Genomic DNA, 21,083 nt, shown 5'->3' on the forward strand with positions numbered 1-21,083 from the left:
CTGCTGCTGTTATGTAATATAATCATGTTTTAGCCTTGACCAGCTGAGTGTATGAGTGGGATGTGCTGTAAATAACCCACATTACTTCACCTACGGTTTCTTGGAATTTATGTTTGTATTGGCTTAAATACAGTATGTTAAAATGTATTGCAAACAGACAAGTGCAGTCTAGTTCTTTAATGTTCTGGATTGCATACAAAAAATACAGCAAGAAACTGTTAATTAATTATTTTATTTTTAGTAATCTGTCAAACAACCTATTGAAATAAACATTCAAATGTAACAATATTGGAATGTTAGTCATCGTTAGGCTAGTATGATCAAAAATTATTAAGCAAAGAGTCTTTTTTTATTACTAGACACTTTGTGCAGATCTGTGTTTTTATTTTTTGCAATAATGTACTGTACAATATTTTAATAGCAGGTAATTCAGTTTTATTACATTCTACTTGTAATCACATTACATGTCATCAAACAGAGAAGTAAAAAATATATCACTATGAAAAGTCATTACAAACAAAATATATACATAGAAAACATTGTATTTTGCATAGATCAACAATTAGTTTTTATATGAAATATAGATAGAGCATGACTAAAGGCAGATCATCACATTAATTTGTCCTTATCTTTAAAGTAAACACATGGTGTGTTACAACAGGGTTTTGGGAACAATATTGTTATATGTAATATGCAAGTCAACATATAAGTACTCATACTACAGTATATATCAAATATAAATCCTGATATTACTCAGCACTTCAAGCAAATTAATTCTGGATGCCAAACTCGCCTCCTAACAAGACAAACATTACAAAAATAGTTTATCAGCACAAAATAAATATTACAAATATATTAGTTGACTTCTGAATGTAACACTTCACAAAGAATTCACCAGTATAAATACAATTTGGTCCTGAAAGGTTAATTAAATGTCAAATATTGTGCAGTGAACTCAGGGATTGGATATTTTCACAGTTCAGATTATCAATGCTGAATCTTCATCCTAAATACTTTCTTCTGCAACTTCTGGAACTAAATGTAAATCTCCTTTTGTCTGGTTATCCTTAAAGAACTCACCACCACGCTAAAAGCTAATAATGTTTAAGTTATTTCTATGGCTTTAGACAGTTATTTAGATTCTTGACCAGTTGACCAACTAGCTAAATCATTTAAACACCAATTGTTAGGCTGGTAGACCAGCTCAGACTAGTTAAAGCAGAGCATAAACAGTGCAATTTTTTGCTGTCGTGTGAGCTTGTACACTATATTTTCCTATTGAAAGAATTAGCATGAAAAACGTTGATGATCATATGGTTCGAGCTCAGACCATGTGACAGGAATTTACGAGACAAGCGGCTTCCGAGCTCCTAATAATTTGATAAATGTCAAAATGTTTTGGGAACTGTTGGCTAGGGTTTTTAAGGTGTCTGGTTGAAAGTTCTGACTTGTCAATCCATCTGAAGCTGACCAATCAGGGGGATAAACTTGTTTATTATTGTCAAAGATTAAAGTTTACTGCCGATCTGTCTAATTCACACATGTTGGGTAATTATAAGGCTGGGCGATTAATCGAATTGAAATCACAAACTCAATTGACACATGAAGAAATCCACTGGGGAAAATAATGGTCGCTGATTAAACTAAAGATTTAACTGCTTTCAATTATTTTAGCGTGACTAAAAAACACATGACTGCGGAATCATCTCTCAGAAGGAATTATTTCAAATGCTCGACTGTAAGTTTTAGATGGATTTGGAATAAAAACATGTTGTAGTTTGACATGCAACTTTAACTAAAGCCGTAGTTCATGATCGGAAAATGATTGTTTTGCTCTATAGTGTAGTAAACTCTGCTGCATTAAACGCATGAGCTGGACATGTAGTAGAACTGGTTTTACTGACAAAATGCGCATGAAAATGACCTCAAATCGCCTTCTCAGTACTGAAAGTAGTGTCGAAAATATTCATTACTTGTATCCATGTTAAAATTTCATGAGAGTGTGAGATATAGAGAAAGAGAGAGGCTTTGAAATGAATGAAAACAATGTTTTCTTCTGTCTATGTTTTTGGCTTAAATTTTTGAGATTTCTTCGGAATTCACCAGGTCATAAAATTGTATCCTAATGATTTACATAAACACGCATGACGTGTTAGCACAAATTAACTTCCGTACATTAGAATTCACACTATTTACATTTGCTTTTATGCTGAGTTTACACCAAATATGGAATTAAGTATTTGCATGATTAAGTTACATGCAAACACATTAAGGGGAACATCCACCGAGGCCTGTGAATGATGTGGAATGCATGAGGAGTTTGTGCAAACATGCAGAATTCGCCTTAATTTTCACTTGCACGCAAGAAAAATTCAATTCAAGTGTAAAATTTGCTTGAGGTGGAAAAAAATTGTTCACATTTGGTGTGAACCTAGCATCGGAGTTTCACTTTTAAACCCAAAATCTTGTTCTTTAATCTAATTTGAATTATTATAAGTTTTTTACTATTTAGTTTGCGTACAGGCTGGAAAAACAGAACAACAACAGATCACTAATTAAAACAGTAGATGTCTATTAAAAAGATTAATATATTAGGGAATTAAAATAAACTCTCAACTCGTATTTTAAACGAGCAGAAAAAGCACTGGATGGCGTAAATCTTTCTAGAGTGTACTGTATATATTGAGAACTTCAGTTTGCGCACAATATCAAACAGATTAAAACTGTGTGTAAGTTAAAATACCAAGCATACCTTGGGCTTTTAAGGAATTGTCCACCCCAAAATAAAAAAATATCCTATAATTTACCCTCAAGCCATCCTCATGTATTTGAATTTCTTTGTTTAGACGAACCGAGTAGTTCTAAATTTTATTTTGGCTCTTCAACAGAAGACATCGTCGAACAGAAAAAATAGTTCGCTTGATGCTACCAAAGACTATAGAATACACAAGACTTGTATAGTTTTAAATAAGTAAAAGTGTTACAGTCAATATGGCGAATGAAGCCCCACCTTCTAGTACAAGAACCAATCAGCGATCGCTATAGACTTATATTTCTCTGGGGGAGGGGCTGGGATCAGATGTGAATTTCTGCTGATTTTGTGCAAGTCAAACGTTTAGAAACAAAACTAAGGAGACAATTGTTGTTTAATTTAATTGTTGTTTCATATTCTGAAATTTAATCGTAAGCTTGGCAAGCAATTTTGGAGAATTTCATGTTTCCCCATTAAGACAGAATGCCCGACCATACTGCCCGAGAGGCGTTTCAAAGATGGCTGCTGACTGAAATGACTAGCCTTAAAGAGACTTTGACGCTACTTTATAATATATACAACTAGTTTCCTTGTTCGTAGTCGTTTTCTGTGGTAAACAAACTGTGGTAAGGTTCAATCCTCTATAAATGCATCTTGCATCATGCGTCAAGTAAATGGAGGTGGTCAAGAACACATCAGAACACATTGATTTGCTTCATAAAACATACATTGACCCCCTGGTGGTGCGTGGGTTCGTTAAACAAGGAATTTCAGCTTTTGAAATTAAAAAAAAAAAAAAAAAGTCACCATCCAATACCCTTATACAGCATGGAAGAGCCCGAATAAAATTTAAAACTACTCAAACTGTGTTCGTCTGACAGAAAAAAGTCATATACACTGAATATGTCTTCAGGATGAGTAAATTACATGCTAATTTTTATTTTGGGGTGAACTAGATTTATTGTTGTAGGGATACACATCTCTTTATCTCTTTTGTCCACAAACTGTTCATGTGGAATCGGCACATTATTTTGCAGACAAAAAAGAAAGCAGATGAAATGAGAACTACGTTAAACTGCTGAAGACTGAAAAAAACACTGATGTTTAACCCTGAGTTTAATTCTCTGGTGGTCTTAATTTAGGGGCCACACTTTTCTGTCAAAATGTATTAAAGCCTTTAAATGTACTTTTTGTTTTCTTCAGAAAAATCTGTTTGATATGTTTTGTTCTACAGTAGTTTTATTATTAAAGTTTACAGAAGATATAATGGTACCATGCGATATGCATATAGTTTTTATAATAATTTTTTTTCCCATTTAAAATGTATTTATTTATTTGTTTATTATTATTACTTTTTTACACTGAACAATACAACCAATTTGACAGTTTTATTCAAATCTATATTCCAAAGTTTTTACAGTAGGCTATGTTCATATGTAAATTGATTTATATACATTTCATTCAACCAAACAATTGTGAATGATATTTTTCTGATTTCCAAAATTCTCTGCATAAAAACCTTTGACAGTCAAAACAAAAAAAGAAATAAGGATTTTGAACCTGATTGTTCAGATCTTTGTGCTTGGACGAATGCAAATTAGTGCACATTTAAATAAACAATGGCATATTTGCATATTAAAATATAACGTTTAAGAAAACATTTGCAATTTTTTGAGTAATAAATCAACTGGTGAAGAATGGTGATACTGTAAATAGTTGTACTTTTTTTTTACCCTGTTCACCTGCAGTGTCAAGATTTGAATGGAATATTTGATGTAAGGCTATGCAACAAACTGATACTGATACTACGTTTTTGTAAATAAATGTCCCTTTCCATGGCTAAATCTCATATTGAAGGCAAGTGAATGGAAAAGTCTCCATTGGTTGTGAGGCCGCCTGAGGTTTCTTGATGGATGGAATGACTCTTTTTTTCATCCCCTGAGTTTCATTTATAGGTATTTGTTGATTTTTATATCCGCTGAGGCAGAACGTTAGCTTAGTTAGCATACTGGGAATAGAAGGCCACTTTGACTCTTTCGATCTGATGGCAGAGTTTTATGGCTGGCCCGAGTTTTAGGTCCATACATTCTTGGACTGTTGGAAGTGTCAGCAGCAGCAAGGCTTGTCCGTCAATGTCCTTGAGAATAAAGAAAAGTTAACAAGTTAGCATAAATATTAGCTGTTTTAAATAACGGTTTTGCTAGCTCTTGTAATGTGTGCAGTTTTCATCTGAAATGTTTGGGCTTCTAGTTAAAATGTTTGGTAATGTATTAATTGATTATGCTTGTTAATTTATTGTTGACTACAATGTCAAATGATGTCTTCTCTGAAAGTTTTAATGTAGAAAAAAAGGATAACAAAAATTATAAAACTTCATAAAAATAATACCTACTAGGGCTGCACAACATCATTTCAGCATCGATATCACAATTTGATCATTCACAATAGTCACATCGTAAGTATAGGAAATGTTGAGTCTGGATTATATTTGATCATTTTGCAAGCATTTTTTGACCCCTTTGACTGTGTGAGGCTTTTAAAAGCATTCAGGCATAAGAAAATGTGCTGTTTGTAACACTGAAATAACGCTTAGTTTTTTAAAATGATCAAACGAAGACTTTGCAGTATTATTTTATATTTGATTAATTAATTTATATCTGAATAGATTTCGACTCTTTGGAAAACAATAAAACACTGTTTATTTAATTAGCATATTTATTATATAATATATAAATTATAAGTCTACCATACAAATTTATTAAATTTATCTATGCTTGTAGATTGTTTGGTATATTTAATGCACTCTCCTCCAATCATCCCAATCAATCTAAAATGATAAATTCTTTCCAAACAGCTTTCCAACTCATCTAGTAAAATTGCATTCATATTGCAATATATATCGCAGAATAATAAAAAAATCACAATGTGTGATTTTTGCAGTACCTACTTATAAATTTCATTCAAATTCAAAAAACAAAATAGATAAAAAATTCAAAAAACAAAATAGATAAAAAATAATCATCAGATGAATAAAATTAATAATGATAAAATTAATAAGATATACAAAATAAATAATTAGTGAACTCTACCTGTTCTTGAAATATCTTTGCTAATGAGGCACAATCTGTGGACGTAATAAAGTCCACCACATCCGAAACGCTCCATTGTAAAGGATTAGTGTCCAAAACCAGACGATCTTCTTCTTCGGTACTCTCCATCTACAAGAGCACAATTTGTTTAAAATAATAATAATATCTGTCTCTAAATCAAAAACACATTTAGATAGAGGAAAATATTAAATGTCTGTACAGATGTTTACCTTCACATTTGTGTCTTTGGCCATCTGGTTTTGGCTGTAGGAGACCGATCGTGTGGTTCTTCTGGGAGAGGTACTCTCTGAGGTCTCTGGTCCTGGATGGGTCATCCTGCGCTGAAGAGCAGCACGGCGTGGTGGTCTTCCTCTCCTCGGTAGGCTATTCAAGGTAGACGCTTCTTCACGCAGTGAGCTGGAACTTGCCTCACTGCCCCATTCCTCAAAATCCTCATCTTCGTCTTCATCGTAGTTATAATCACTATCCTGTAAAGACAGAGGGTTACTTTTACTTATTACAGATATTACTAGGGCTGGATATCATAAAAAAAAATTTATACTGATTTCGATACTTGGAGTTCAATACTGGTTTCTAAACAATACTTTTTTGATACCAATTTTATAAAACTAGTTTTATCAAGATTAATACATCTCTTTTTTCAGTTCTTGAGTTTTTTACTCTCACATGTTACAGTTTTTACAAGGGCTGGATATCATTCAAAATGTTTCAATAACGATACCGATACTTTAAATTTAATACTGGTTTCGGAACAATACCTTTTTTTTTATACCAATTTTATAAAACTAGTTAACAAGATTAATACATATCTGTTTTCATTTCTTGTGTTTTTTACTCTTACATATTTTTACTAGGGCTGGATATCATTCAAAATGTTTCAATAACGATACCTTGAATTTAATACTGGTTTCTGAACAATACTTTTTTTTTTTTCGATACCAATTTTATAAAACTAGTTTCATCAAGATTAATACATATCTTTTTTGAGTTTTTTTATTCTTAAATGTTTTTACTGGGGCTGGATATCATTTAAAATGTTTCAACACCGATACTTTGAATTCAGTATAAAACTAATTTTAACAAGATTACATAATAATCTATATTTTTCAGTTTAAGTTTTGTTTTAACTCTTAAAAGCACAAAGAAACCAAACCTCATCAAACAATAAATCAGTCCAAATCAGTTCAATAGATTTCAGTGAAATATGAATATAATTATGAATATGAAACACTCACTTTATTGCCATAGATTTCCATACACACTTGGTTCGCTAACACTGATGATTCATCCATTTCAGGTATCGAAATTAGATACTGAATGGCAAGAAATTTTTCGATACTTGATGGTATCGAGGCAATTCTGTCAGTTCCTATAAAGTATCAAATTTAATACCCATTCCAGTTTTTTTGTGCGTGTGTGCGTACACTGTGAGTTGTATGTTGTTTCTATAATACTAGAATAAATGAAGGAAAGGCTAGTGTCTCTTGAGGTCAGCAGAATGAGATTTATTTGCACAGCTTGTACTAGCTGACCTCAGTCACACTCAACTCTATAAACCTTACTCCAATCAGGGTCACGGCACCAATAAAACAAATGCAATCCCACAGCAAATTCATAACATTTGGATTTAGTTGCCAAATCATATGATAATATACAATCTCGTTTATTTTATTACGACTTACTCATGCCCCAATGATGGTTGGGTTTAGGGGTTTGGAGGAATGCCTCCTTTTACGTATTTGTAAGAATGAAATGATTATTATTTTTTTTTTATATATATTTATTATCTGTTTTTTTGTCCTGTCTCTGTTATCCTGTTGCACTGTAGAAGCTCTGTCACGAAAACAAGTTCCTCGTATGTGTGAACATACCTGGCAATAACCTCTTTCTGATTCTGATATGAATTTGCCACTTTTCTGACAATACATAAAATAATTATGTTTCCTGGTGAGATCAGGCTGATATAACCTCCGGTTCTTTACACACCACTCTGAGGGGGATTCAAACTAGGGCTGCACAATAAATCGTTTCCGCATCGATATCGCAATTTGCACATCTGCAATAGTAACATTGCAGGATCTGCAATGTCAAATTGGGATTCTAATTAACTATAAAACACACTTCATAACACTATTAACTAATAGTATGAAAAAAATTTTATTCAGATGTGTTTTTAAGTCCTCTGACTGTACAATTTCAAGCAAATTTAAACCCTTTGAACACAAGAATAATATTAAGTTTGCTACTTTAACAAAGATTGTTTATTTATACAATGAAAGACATGCAGCATTATTTTGCATTTGAATATTGATTTATTTTTGTACCGCAATACTGTTAGACTCCAGCGAAAAAACATTTATTTCATTTTTATCTTTGTTCTATTGTTTTTATTTGTGTTTTATTTTATTTTATTTTGTATTTTTTTGTGTAATTTTGTATTTTATGCAGATGCGCTCCCCTACAAAATCATCCAATCAATGTTAAATCATGGATTAATAGTCATCTTGTAAAATTATGTTCATATCACATTACATATTGCAGAAAAAAAAAACAATGAAATATTGCAATGTCTGTTTTTTCCAATATCATGCATCCCTAATTCAAACTGGCATCTTTAGCATTGGATGCAGGGATATCAGCAAGAATGCTAAAGTCTGCCTCTTCAGCTCTTAAAAAAAAAAGTATTTCAATAGAAAACATTTGATTTCGACAGTTGTTTAGAGGGAATGAATTTGGCAATACACGCAGTAGCTCCGCCTACTAAATCTTAATTGGTCAAAGTATCTGTAAACATAAAATATTATGTAATTGGCTGTTTATCACACTTCGAACTGTTTTTCAGCAGACACTTCTGCACTTCTATCCTCATATTCATTTATTCCAAAAGTATGCGCTTGTATTTGCACACTAGTGTGTTCTAGCTGAATGTTTGTGGGTGTTTGCTTTTGTCTGGACCGTGTGGTTTGGCAGACCTGAGGTGACTCTGTGGTGTGGTATCCTACAATGGAAGAGCGCCGTTTCTTCTGGACAAAGATGGCTTTGCGTTTCTTCCTCCGTCGTGCTGGCTTGCTCAGGTCACCATCTTGTGCGTTTTCCCCTAAACTTGGCCGACCGACTTTCCTCTTCTTATAATATGCTACATTAGGCATAAATATAAATAAACACAAAATACATTGAGAGTTAGCAAGAGCTACGTGTGAGTCAGTGTGTGTGTGTTTGGAGAAAATTATACCTTGCTCTTGTAAAACATTTCAATTTAATTCCAGGTTAGAGCAGATGTCACTTTTTATTGCTGTAGAGGAATAAAAGACTCACTGTATTTGGTTTTGGTTTGACTGGAGCAGTTTTCAGGGCACTTGTCGGATACGAATGTAGGCCCGAAAAGATTTAGACAACACTGGAGTCTCTCGCAAACACGACGACAAAACTCTGTCACTTGATCCGCGGTCCGGACGATCCTCATGGTTGACCGATAGCTTTTCCCTTTATATCTGGAAACAAACATGTGTTTCAATTGTTAAGTACATATGAGTAGTTGAAAAATAGGTGTAAAAAGTGTTTTTTTGTTTTGTTTTTTTTTTAGGGGTACAGCATCATTTCTGAAGAAAAAAGTAATTGTTTACGTAGTTTGAAGTTCAGTAAGGGGTCACTAACTTTATCAATTCTTTTACTAATTTATTACTTTTTACATGAACTGTACTATAAAAATATACTATAATGTGCACTCTATTTATTTTGATTAACAATTTAATTCTGCATGTTTGCTAATTTATTAGTAATAATATTGCTTTTAGAATTGCAGTACAGACTGCAGTCAATTTGTTGAAGAGTCAGATTACTTTTAAGATTACTTTTAAATAACTTTTTTTGGTTAAAAAACATTGAGAGGGGTCTGGATGCAGACCTGGTGCAGTGCAATCTGAGCTGCATCCAGTGTTTTTCAATGCGCTTCCCTAACCCCACCCCTAAAGAGGGTCGCAATGGATGCGTCGCTTGGCAACGCGCCACACAGCACCATGCATTTTAGAATTCTAAACATAGATTTCTATTACTGCACACCGGCGCTGCAAGTCGGCGGCTGTCTGTGCCGCCCAGCTACGACTCAGGACACTGTTCATATTTCTGCCGCACCACTGAGTACCATCTGAATAGTTTCATTTTAAATATCATGCGAAAGTGTGCATCTGTTGTGCGATACTTCCAACCGTCATGTGCGCACCATGTCACGGCGCATCTGGTGTGCGACGCCCTTAACCCTACCCCTCACAATGACATCAATATCTCCATTGAGTGCATTGCGCCTGACATTGTATCGCTGAGATATGCAGTCTCAGCTTGCATCATCAAGGCTACATCCAGATACTTTTGAAAACAACTGCATCAGAAGTTGTTACAATATCGATTAACAATAGTTCATAATTATTCAAATGATTTAAAATACATTAATAATAATAATAATAATTGTTATTATTACTTTCTCATAAGTTCATAATGGTATTAGTAACAATTATAGTTGATTAATGTCAAATTAATTAACAAGAAGGATCAGTTCAAAATAATAACTGAGTAGAATAAATATTACTTACATGCAACAATTTCAAAATCAGAAATTGTATTAGAACATTTAATTTAAAGGCACAAATTACCTATGTTAATTAGTTTTGTTACCTAAACCTAGTGAAATCTAACAAATCCTTAATCACCGTCTAACACAAATATTGTTAAATAATTTTGAATTTTACTAAATTTTAGAAATGCAAAAAAAAACAAAAAAAAAAACACTGAATATGTCAATTAAAGATGCGTTACAAAACACAGCTTCAGTCTTTATACTTCTAAGATTTCACATGTAAAGAAATGTTACTTGCTTTTTTGTAAAAAAAATATTTGTGAAAACTCTTTGATCTTTCATAGTTTTTAGTTTACAAAACCATTTTCTTTTGCAGATACGATTAGTTTGTGACAATTATTAAAAGCTTAATTTAAAAACATTAGTGTGTATGTCCTCATTATGCCATGCATATTACATGTATTTTTATATTTAGTAAAACTGAAAATAAGGAATATAACAATTGACTAATCATGAAGCAAATAAACGAGGGAAAAGCTAGAAATACAGAATTATGGACTTATTTATTATAGACTAAATTAGATTTTATTATATGCAGTCAACATTTGAAGCGGTGCCTAAAAACTGGTTCAAAATTTCTCAAAAGGACAATAATGCGTCTTTTTTAATAGTTTAAGGACAACTTTAATGAAAGGTTTTGATTCACATTAAATGTTAACTACTGTATATGTATTTCGGATGGGGTTGGAAACATTATTCCAGCAGCAATGAACAGTGAATGAGAAGGTTCTGGAAAGTGTTTTTTTTTTTTGTCTCTTTGAGATTATGCCAGGAGATGAGAAGCTGCTTATTTAACAGCCTCAACTAAGTATGTGTGATAATTTTTGTATTTGTGTGTGTGTATTTTTGTACTTGGCTTTGAGGGTTTCCTCTTGACAGTTCCACTGAGGGTCTTCCACCATCTGTAGTTCTCTAAGCACACGGCCGGGTTTATATGCTGAGTTTATTAACATTGTAAGAATCTGTAAGAAACATCATATTCAGATATTCAGTTATTGAATCTCATTTTATAAATTCAGATACACAAATTAACACTTATTACATATTTTAGTTTTAAAGTGTGATAAAATCATTTATCACACATAACACACTGAAAGTGAACACAAAAATGTAATTCATTGTAGCAAAAGTTTGTCATAAAGATTTTTCTAGGCAAATTTACAGAATTTTATAGGCAAATTTATAGACCACTTTGAGGGACATGAACAAAAACAATAGTCATAATGTATTTCCTGTTTTACATTTTTATTTTTCATAGCTTCCAAAAATCCTGGAAGGTCCACATATTGATAAATAATGCTATGATAGCTGTTTAATGTTAAGTCATGATTGAATTGCTTCTTGTTATAGTTCTGAAATAACTTGACAACAAGCAGGAAATGTTCATGGGCCAATGGCATCACCACATTGAAATGGTATTATTTAAGAACCAATGCAGTCTTTAAAAAAATAATGAATAAACATTTTAAATGTTACATTTTGCCACTATCCTTCAAACCACAAGGTTTTTCCCATTTGTCGGCAAGGAGTTTCATCATTTAAAATATCATAAAATGTAAAAACATATGATCACTTAATGTGTTTGTTTGTTGTTTGAGGTTGTTGTTTAATTTTTACATAAACTACTACACTAAATGACAAAGGAACATTATTTTGAGCAAAATTGGTAATTGTTTTCGCAAAAGTAATTTAAAACATGTGAACACTGCTTACATTTATTATACTTCATCTAAAATCAATTTTGTATATTTAATTTGATAAAAACCGCAAAATATGATGTTTAGTCTTCGTCAAATATACAGCATATAATCTTTCCCTTTCTTATAATCTTTACTTTCCCTTACAACTTGCAAAAATACCATAATTTACATATAATTACAATTTGCAATACCTCAACTACCAATGTACAGTAAGAGGAAACTGTACAGTACCTCTTTAAGAACTATAGCACACTTTCCGGGCCCGACAGCCTTTGGTAACTCAGCGATTCGGCCCTTGTTGAGATATGGACCAGAGAAACAGCGATGATTGATGAAGAGCTGAGAGCAGCAGTACTTTCCATTCACCAAACCTACACAGCACAAACATGTTAGCAAAAAATAGGTACTGTGTACATAACTTTTTTAATATGAAATGTTATTTTAGTCTGGGGTGCGTTTCCCAAATAACAGCAAAATTAGAATAATCAGGAAGTAAACCACAGTTTTCCGAACTCTGTTGAAAATCTATAATTTGAACCATGTTAGATAAACCATAAAAATGATTTAATGATTCTCCTTAAGGGGTTGGAATATCAACTACTTCTGTATTTTTGTGGATTTGTATCTCCTTTTTTTATTCATTTATTTTTTGTTTTTGTTTTATCCTATATTAGTTTTGCTTCTCTTGGACCCTGCATATGTAATTAAAGCCTTTAGGTACACAAGATATTTCCTGTCTTTTACAAAAAACATGTATAATATTCCCTATTTTATTTTACTATTGTAAAAAAAAAACATAAAACCACTTACCTATAACCACTTAATAACATGTAGCCTGCTACAAATCATTTTGACATTATACTTTAAACACTGCAGAAATGTTTCACATAATTTACGTATTCAGTAAGGTCAGGCCTGCTTTTTAAATTTAATTTAAAACCATTTGTTTATGCAAATGCCATAACATATACGTTTTGTTTTACCATTCTCCAGAACTTTAACAAATTTTCACTTGTAATGTAAATAATTAAAAAGTGCACTAAGAAGAGACCACATTTGTTAATCGAACGATGGTTAAACTAAACTATAATAAAAATAACTGAGAATTTCAAAATGGATAGTAAAATGATTAAAAGAAATAGGGCATAGGGGAATAACTCTGAATAGAGCAAAGCCATGAAAAGTATTTACTTTGATACTGAAATTTAAAAACATCCATTTCCCACGAACATTTGAGCATTTTGAGATACAAGGACATGAAGCATTTCAAAGCCACATAGATCAGTTGATCCATCAGTGGATCGCTCGTATATCAGGTCATACAAGGACCAGCTTTTTACGTGATTTTAAAGTGCTAAGATCAATGTGACTTTGAAATTCTCCAGTGTTCATATATCTGTGTTTGAACTTGATGAACAGGGGTGAAGAGTGGTGAATTATTGACCTTCATGGCAAATCAAAGTCATTTCTGTTAAGCATGTGAACACAATGGCCAATCAAGGTTGTATAGAACTCAACAGCTCTCAAATGCAGGAAATGGACATTTTTTAAATTTCAGTAACAATTGTTACCGAACTCAGTACTTTTGACAATACTAGCCAGGAACTATACTTGCAACCACATCTCTAGTGATGTAATTACTAACACACAAGATTGTAATGCTGTTTGCAAATGTTCGCTGGAAAAATGGATTCAGGAAACACAGAATCACTAAACTATGTTTGTAATAATGGGGCTTGCGATATTAGTTGGCTAAGGATACTTTTGGGAAATGCACCGCATGAGGAACGTAAATATTTCATGAATAAATAAAAATGATGGCATGCCCCAAACCCCACCCCTAAACCCAACTATCATTAGAGGATGCACACATTTTACTACAATATACGAGGATACAGGTAGAATATATGTATACATATTTAAATTGTTGCCAAAAGTCTCCAAATTAAAAAAAAAAATCTACAGAAGCTAAACGAATAATTTGAGTAAAGCACTAACACTCAAATAACACATAACACATTCCTCATATGAACCACCTCATACTATGGTTACACCAATACACGTCAACAGATGAGGTCATTTAAATTACACCTTTACAGTAATTTGATTTATAAAAAACTAAACACTCTTCCCCTAACTCTAGTACTTTATTCTATGAGCACTAACAGTTTCTTTGTATAATTAGCCCTGTGTATTGCCTCTTCTTGTTGAATCATTGAACACCTAATCAAATTTTAAGTCGCTTTGGACAAAAGCATCTGCTAATGACTAAATGTAAATATAAATGTTGTACTTGAAACTATATAGATCTGGCTGTGTGAGATTGTAGTTGAATTAATTCTTTGTTTGAATTTATTTCTTTGCACATTGACGAGTCAATAAAAATGTCATTTTCTGCATTACCTTAAACATTTATAGTAAGCAATATTTTAACGTGCCATAGAGCTTGTCAATGTCACTTCCTTCGGATTTTACAAGAATAAACATTACAAGTAAACTACATAAAGCAGCCTACAAATGTTAATGGGCAACTTAGGAAATCAAGACGGTCTTGTTTACTAGTTTCCTTACAAACAATAAGCACAAACCTTGTAAAAACATAATTACATTGTATGGCTTCAGAACACTTCAAATATAATATGATAAGTTAATAATACTTTTATACTATTTTCTGCTTAGCTTTTTCAAATAAATACTAAGTACCTGTGGCTGTAACATGTTTTGTATATAAGAAGTGGTTGTGTTTAGGTTCAGGATAAGAATAGATGCTCAAAAATATCGAAAGTATGAACATGTATACAAATTATTTCTACCAAAGCGATGACAAAGATTCTATTCATTAGTGTTGAGTTGGGTGGGAGAGTGTTGATAAATAAGTAAATTAAAACTAGCTTTAAAACAAAAGTCAGGTGAAGTTATTGTCAAAATATATAGTAAACATGTAAAACCTGAATCCATGGGAGCAGATGGGCACAGACTAATAGGAATATCAGGAGACTGTGAAGGAGCCAACCTAAAAATCAATCAATCAATCAGGGTATTAATAATGTTTTACCATTCATCTTTAGGCCTTGTGTCCACCAAAGTGACACTATTTCAAAATTTTAGTCTATATTTCAGTTGTTTTCAATGAGAGCGATTCATTTAATTTTTTTTTCCAAACGTCAGCAGCATGATGATGATGATATTTCACCAAACCTGCTGTACAGTATATTTCACGTCTTCAAGGGGATCACCATCTTTTTCAAAATGGCAGCAGTGTGACAAGTCCCTTAACATTTGTTTGCCTTTTTTTCTAGCTCCTTAGAGATGAAGAATTTTGCAAGACAAATTAATTCTGATCTACACTGTCAACATTTTAGTGAAGAAAAACACAATATTTACATAATCAGTTGACAGAAACCGTACCGGCATTTTGAGAAAAGTGCTTTGGTGGACACAACTTCAAAAAATACTATCCTAAATTAAGTTATCAAATCAACACAGGCTCAAGGGAAATATCTCAAAGTACATAAACATTTGTTTGACTGCCGTTTCTATGTAAAGTGAACATTAGGGGCAGAATGACACCAAAAACTTTGTTCCTTTTTACGCTAATGATATTCACAGGGACATATTACTGACGAATAAAGGATTATTTTTGCACAACACCATATAAATACCACAAAGCAACTTTAATGTAATCAAATGTGTTTGCTTTAATCATCCATCTTCACATAAACAAGTTTTCTGCTGTGGTCAGTTTGCTCGGTAGCTTACTTTGTAAGATAATGTACTTGTGCTGCAGAGTGTTCGGGTTTAAGTCTGGTATAGCATGGTTTCACAAAAGAAATAAAACAATATAAATCGATGTAATCAATCAATGTTTCTTTTATGTTTGCTTTTGAAAACACCATTCGTTGAGTTTAGGTTAGTGGTCAGTTGGTTATCAGTATGACAAGCTCTGCTTTCTCATGGACGTGTGCAAGAAGGATGTGTGTATCTGAAACGCACAACAAAACGTGTTCAAAGTAAAGTATTTCAGATTCAGGAAACTCAACACAGCACCCTCCAATAGACTTTTCATCTCAAACATAACCCAGAGCAACATATTTTATGTTTTTGTAAAAAACAATGTATGCTGTGGCACGTATTTCCAGTGAGCCTGGGTTGTAACAGAACAACACAGATGTAGAAAATGATGTACAAAAACAACACTGAAAAATTTGATGAATCATGTGTAGCATGTTTATAATAGGACAACAGTCCCAGTCTTTCTAGCACACAAATAAAAATGATCATGATTTCAAAAAATATTCCATGAAATGAGCACATCCACTCACTGTTTCTCAGGCTGAACAACAGCAATCTTCTTCTGAGGCAGACCTGAAACAAACCAAACAAAAACAAAACTCAGGGGGAAAACTGGGACATTTCAAGGACTGTTCTTGTTTCTTCAAGTGATTTGTCATTTGGTTTGTTTTGAAGTGAGGATAACAATACAGTTTCAAAATTCATTCTTAAGTTCAGACGCTGTTTGAGAGTTGAAATAATGGTTGATATGTATTGTGTATAGTCTTAAAGGATAACTTATTCTTTAAATGTCCATGCTTAATTGGTAATCGATACAAGGTTGTCAACAATGTGTGTATATATTTGGCTTGGAATAGCCTTCTGTTAGTTTTTTTGTGTTCATCCTTGCTACAGGCAAATTAAAAAAACCTTCTTTCAAATTAATTGAACTTTCTTTGAAACCAAATCTAAGAAGCATCGTAATCGGTACTCTGTATCGGCGAGTACACAAATTAAAATATTTGTACTCATAGTGGTTTGTAAAAAAAGTGGTATGGGTTCATTTCTACTTTTAAGTGTTTCTTTTGTATCAATTTCAAAGCAAAATTTATTTTTCTTTGTTTAGAAGTTTTGTTTCCAGTCCAAATATCTAAAAATTATTCAATCAAAAAGCAAGTTCTAGTCACGGTTGTGGGTTTGTGCGCTCGCCTGATTGTTGTTTTGGTTCCCTCATGCACGTGTTATTGTGTCTGTGTTGTTTTGGTCACTGTTTGGCATCATCAGCTGTTCTGATTAGTCGGCCAGCTGTGGCTCATTATTGCGACTATATATGGGCGGTGACTCTTATAGTAATTGTCAGTCGTTTAAGTTGTTCGCGTACTCTGTCTCTTGTTTAGAACTGGCGTGGACCTGTTTCTGGATTCCGGTTTGATTTTTGTTTCTGTCTGACTTCCGTGTTTTCTGGCTACGATTAGTTCACTCCTTTTTCTCCTTGTTTATTTACATTCACTGTGGGTACTGTATATTACCTCCGGACATTGAATCAATGGCGATTGGATTCATCTGTTTACACTTTTATTTAAGAAGTGTGACAGATCTAAACAAATAATTGTCTTGTTTTGAGAGAAAGAAGTCAAAATTGAGTAATGTTTTTAGATAATTTGCTTACCCCACTGGCAGATAATTTTTTTTTTCTAAAAAAACAAGACAATGTTTACTTGTCAGAAAATGTTTCTTTATTTGATTTAAGTTTTTTTTTTAATTAATTAATTTATTTATTTTAGATATTTTAGACTGGAAGCAAGACAAAACATTTAACTTCTGTATTGAGTCATAAATCTACACTTTTACCATCAGCAACTTTACATACACCAAACTGCTAATGTTTCTTCAGGTCTATATTTTGAAGGCTTTTACAGAAATACATTTTACATAAAATATTTTATTTAAAAACAAAAAAAAAAAGAGATAACAATTATTACCAAAATTCCCATAGTAAAAATCTTTGACTATTGTAAAACAAATAAATAAAAATGAAACCTTTCTTTTAAACAAAAAAATGTGCTAGACAAATATTCAGATTACTGCATATTTCATTAAATAATACCTCATTTGGAAATTTAAGCAAACTTTTTTTTTTTAATGAAAAAAAGCAATTCTTAATGTGATCAAAGTATTGCGAAGACTATTGGTGGTATTTTTAAAATCTATTTACGTCACAAATCATGAAGTCGATGAATGATAAAAACGCTGAAATACAAATCTGGCAGATGACAAAACATCAGCGCAAGATTATAATATACAGAAGATTATTAGTGTGAAATGTCCTTCTGACATGCACTGCATGCAGTAAAGGGTTGTTTTTGCTGTATCATCACCTAATGACAAGTTGCGTACATGGACTGATTAAAGTTTGTTTGTTTTCTGCTGTGCTCATCTCACAGGTGAAACGTCCATTTAGCAATATCAAGTAATTTAACATGAATTATTCATAGATGAATTGCCAAGACTTTGTGACTACTACTGTATGCCATAAGTTATATGAATTGCATGTGCAAAGAGCATAGAGTAACCTCTGTGCAATATAAAGGCATTTTCCTGTCTTTATTTAAATTTTATTTGCATTTGATTGTTGTGTTATGTATATATATATATATATATACACACATATATATATATATATATATATATATATATATATATATATATATGTATATGTGTGTATATATATATATATATATATATGTATATATGTATATGTTATATATTATATGTGTGTGTGTATGTGTATATATGTATATGTATGTATGTGTGTGTGTTTCTAGTGGTCCACATATACACAGTAAGTACCCCTAACAAATCTATCTTTTAAATTCATATTTTTAATAGGAAGCTATATAATATTATATTTGTGCATATACATTAGATTAGTCAGTACTGAAGCCAAATCTGGAGCTTATCAATACAAAAATAACTTATGAATAACGGTCCAAAAACTAGTACAAAAACCAACAATTTATGTTACAGAAAAATATCAAATATAATTTAAAAAAAAGAGGAAATATCAAGAGCAGCAAAACAATTAAAAAATTTAGTTGAAATTTTGTAGGTTGTAATTTATTTTTGCGATATTTTGCTTGAATTTAATTGTATTATCTTTCAGTTTCTAAATATGTTTGGTGACTAAAATATTATTTGAATAAATATATTCTGTTTATTAAATCTATCTTGTTTAAATACACCAAAAGTACATTGCCTACATTCACTGAGAAATGGATATAAATGTTTATTTTTCAAAATGAGGTCTACTCATTTATGTTGAGCACTGTATACAATGACTAAAATAGTATAATGCAATCACTGATTCATGAATCTATCCAATCTATACATGATACTCACAGACCAGTCTTAAGGTGAATGTGTTAGCGGATAGCCGTTTGCTTCACACCAGCCCACAGGAAAAAATATTCATACTCTCCACATCTACTATACAATCCGGTAATGGCTTTGTCAGACCTGTAAACAAAGACAGAAGAGCAGAGGTAAAACCTGTCATCAATATGCCAGTATGCCATATCTTTTCGAACTCACTGCAAGGCCATGTGCCTGAAAGATTTCTTTAAACTAAAGTATGATGAAAATAAAAGCAGTTTCCATTCACACCTATCAGGTTGAGCCAGAGCCGAAAAATCCGGTTAGTTTTTCAATTGATCTACTGATTTTTTTGTTTGTTTCTACTGTACTACTGCTGATTACTAACGTTTACAAAAAAAAAAATTCCAAAATAGCCAAACCCTTCGATTGTGTGAGTTTTACTCTTTGCATTTTGTCACTTTTTACAGTTTGCAAAATCATGACATCTTTGACAATTATGAATCTTTATTTGTAATCACAAGATAAAGAATGTACTAGCTGAAAGCATGTGAATATTTACTGAATGCATTTCATATTCATTATTGAATTTTTTTTTACTACTTTCTAAGATTTCTTTATTTTCAGTGACTTTATCTGGGCCTTACAAAACCTAAATTCACAGTTTTTTCATGATTATTGGACCACATTTTTTTGTATTCACACCAAGGCCATGTGTCTGAAAGATTTCTTTCACCTAATCTGAAGAATTGTGAAAATAAATGGTGTATTCATTCATACCTTCCAGTCTGAGCCAGAGGAGACGGCCTTTGACCTGAGTAATGCGAGCGACGCAGAGTTCAGCAGGATATAAAGGATTCACCCCTTCAAGCCACATGTCCTTACAGAAACCCCGGCTCTGAGACGCCTGATCACATAACAACAGGTCAGTGGAGAAGATCACACTAACAGTGCGTAACAAACACAAAAAAACAGGATAAGGAGAGGGATACAGTCATGGTCAAAAGTATTGGTGCCCTTGGTAAATATGAATAAAGTCGGCTTGGAATCCAAAAAACTACAAATAGAGTCCGATGATGATTATTATTATAATTATTATTATGAAAACATACTATTAAATAATATTAATATACACTCAAAAAATAACTCATTGGATGAAACTCAATTTTAATTGAGGGCAGAATTTACATCTAATAAATTTGTTTAGTACCAAACTAAAATAAAACTATTACACAATTAATGCGTTGGTCCAACATGACTTATCAAATAAAAGTTTAAATACATTTGTATTTTTACTCAACTTGAACTCAAAGGTCTGATAATATCAGGTTGGTCTATTGTGTCGTAAATTTTGAAGTCTCTTAGTTTTATTTGAAGTTATCCTAAATGAACCAAAAGAACCATATTTAAACATATTTCATGAGTTACATATAAAGTGGATTGAGGCTGATCTCAAAACTTATTTTAGGACAGTTATTGCTCATTGAGCAAACCAACAAACTGCATTTTTGCTAATTAAGCTACCAACACCCAAAGCATGGGTGCTTCTGCAAGGTGGTAATCTCAAAACTCAAAGCATTACATGAAAATCTTCTAAATCTTCAAACTAAAGTGAAGATTTAACTTTAACAAGTCTTTCCATTAACTTTAAACACCTACAATAACTTTTATTGTCAACATTTCCCTCTCTTTATTCAATCTCATGCAAAGCACGTTGGGACCTACAGTACAAATCCCCTAACATGGTA

At 32.3% G+C, this 21,083-nt stretch overlaps 1 protein-coding gene across 1 annotated transcript in view; it reads right to left on the minus strand.

Moving 5' to 3' along the window:
* Nucleotides 1-301: 301 nt before the first annotated feature.
* The window catches only part of sfmbt2 (Scm like with four mbt domains 2), an 82,112-nt gene continuing 61,330 nt past the window's right edge, over nucleotides 302-21,083 (minus strand). The window contains 13 exon segments of the mRNA XM_056455512.1: nucleotides 302-4,889; nucleotides 5,842-5,970; nucleotides 6,072-6,329; nucleotides 8,835-8,998; nucleotides 9,178-9,353; nucleotides 11,345-11,454; nucleotides 12,424-12,563; nucleotides 15,141-15,205; nucleotides 16,515-16,557; nucleotides 19,363-19,375; nucleotides 19,378-19,425; nucleotides 19,427-19,479; nucleotides 20,116-20,242. Of these exon segments, the coding sequence (XP_056311487.1) occupies nucleotides 4,749-4,889; nucleotides 5,842-5,970; nucleotides 6,072-6,329; nucleotides 8,835-8,998; nucleotides 9,178-9,353; nucleotides 11,345-11,454; nucleotides 12,424-12,563; nucleotides 15,141-15,205; nucleotides 16,515-16,557; nucleotides 19,363-19,375; nucleotides 19,378-19,425; nucleotides 19,427-19,479; nucleotides 20,116-20,242 (1,467 nt within the window). The 3' untranslated portion in view covers nucleotides 302-4,748.

Source organism: Danio aesculapii, chromosome 4 (assembly GCF_903798145.1).
Source record: "Danio aesculapii chromosome 4, fDanAes4.1, whole genome shotgun sequence".
Taxonomy (NCBI): Eukaryota; Metazoa; Chordata; class Actinopteri; order Cypriniformes; family Danionidae; genus Danio; species Danio aesculapii.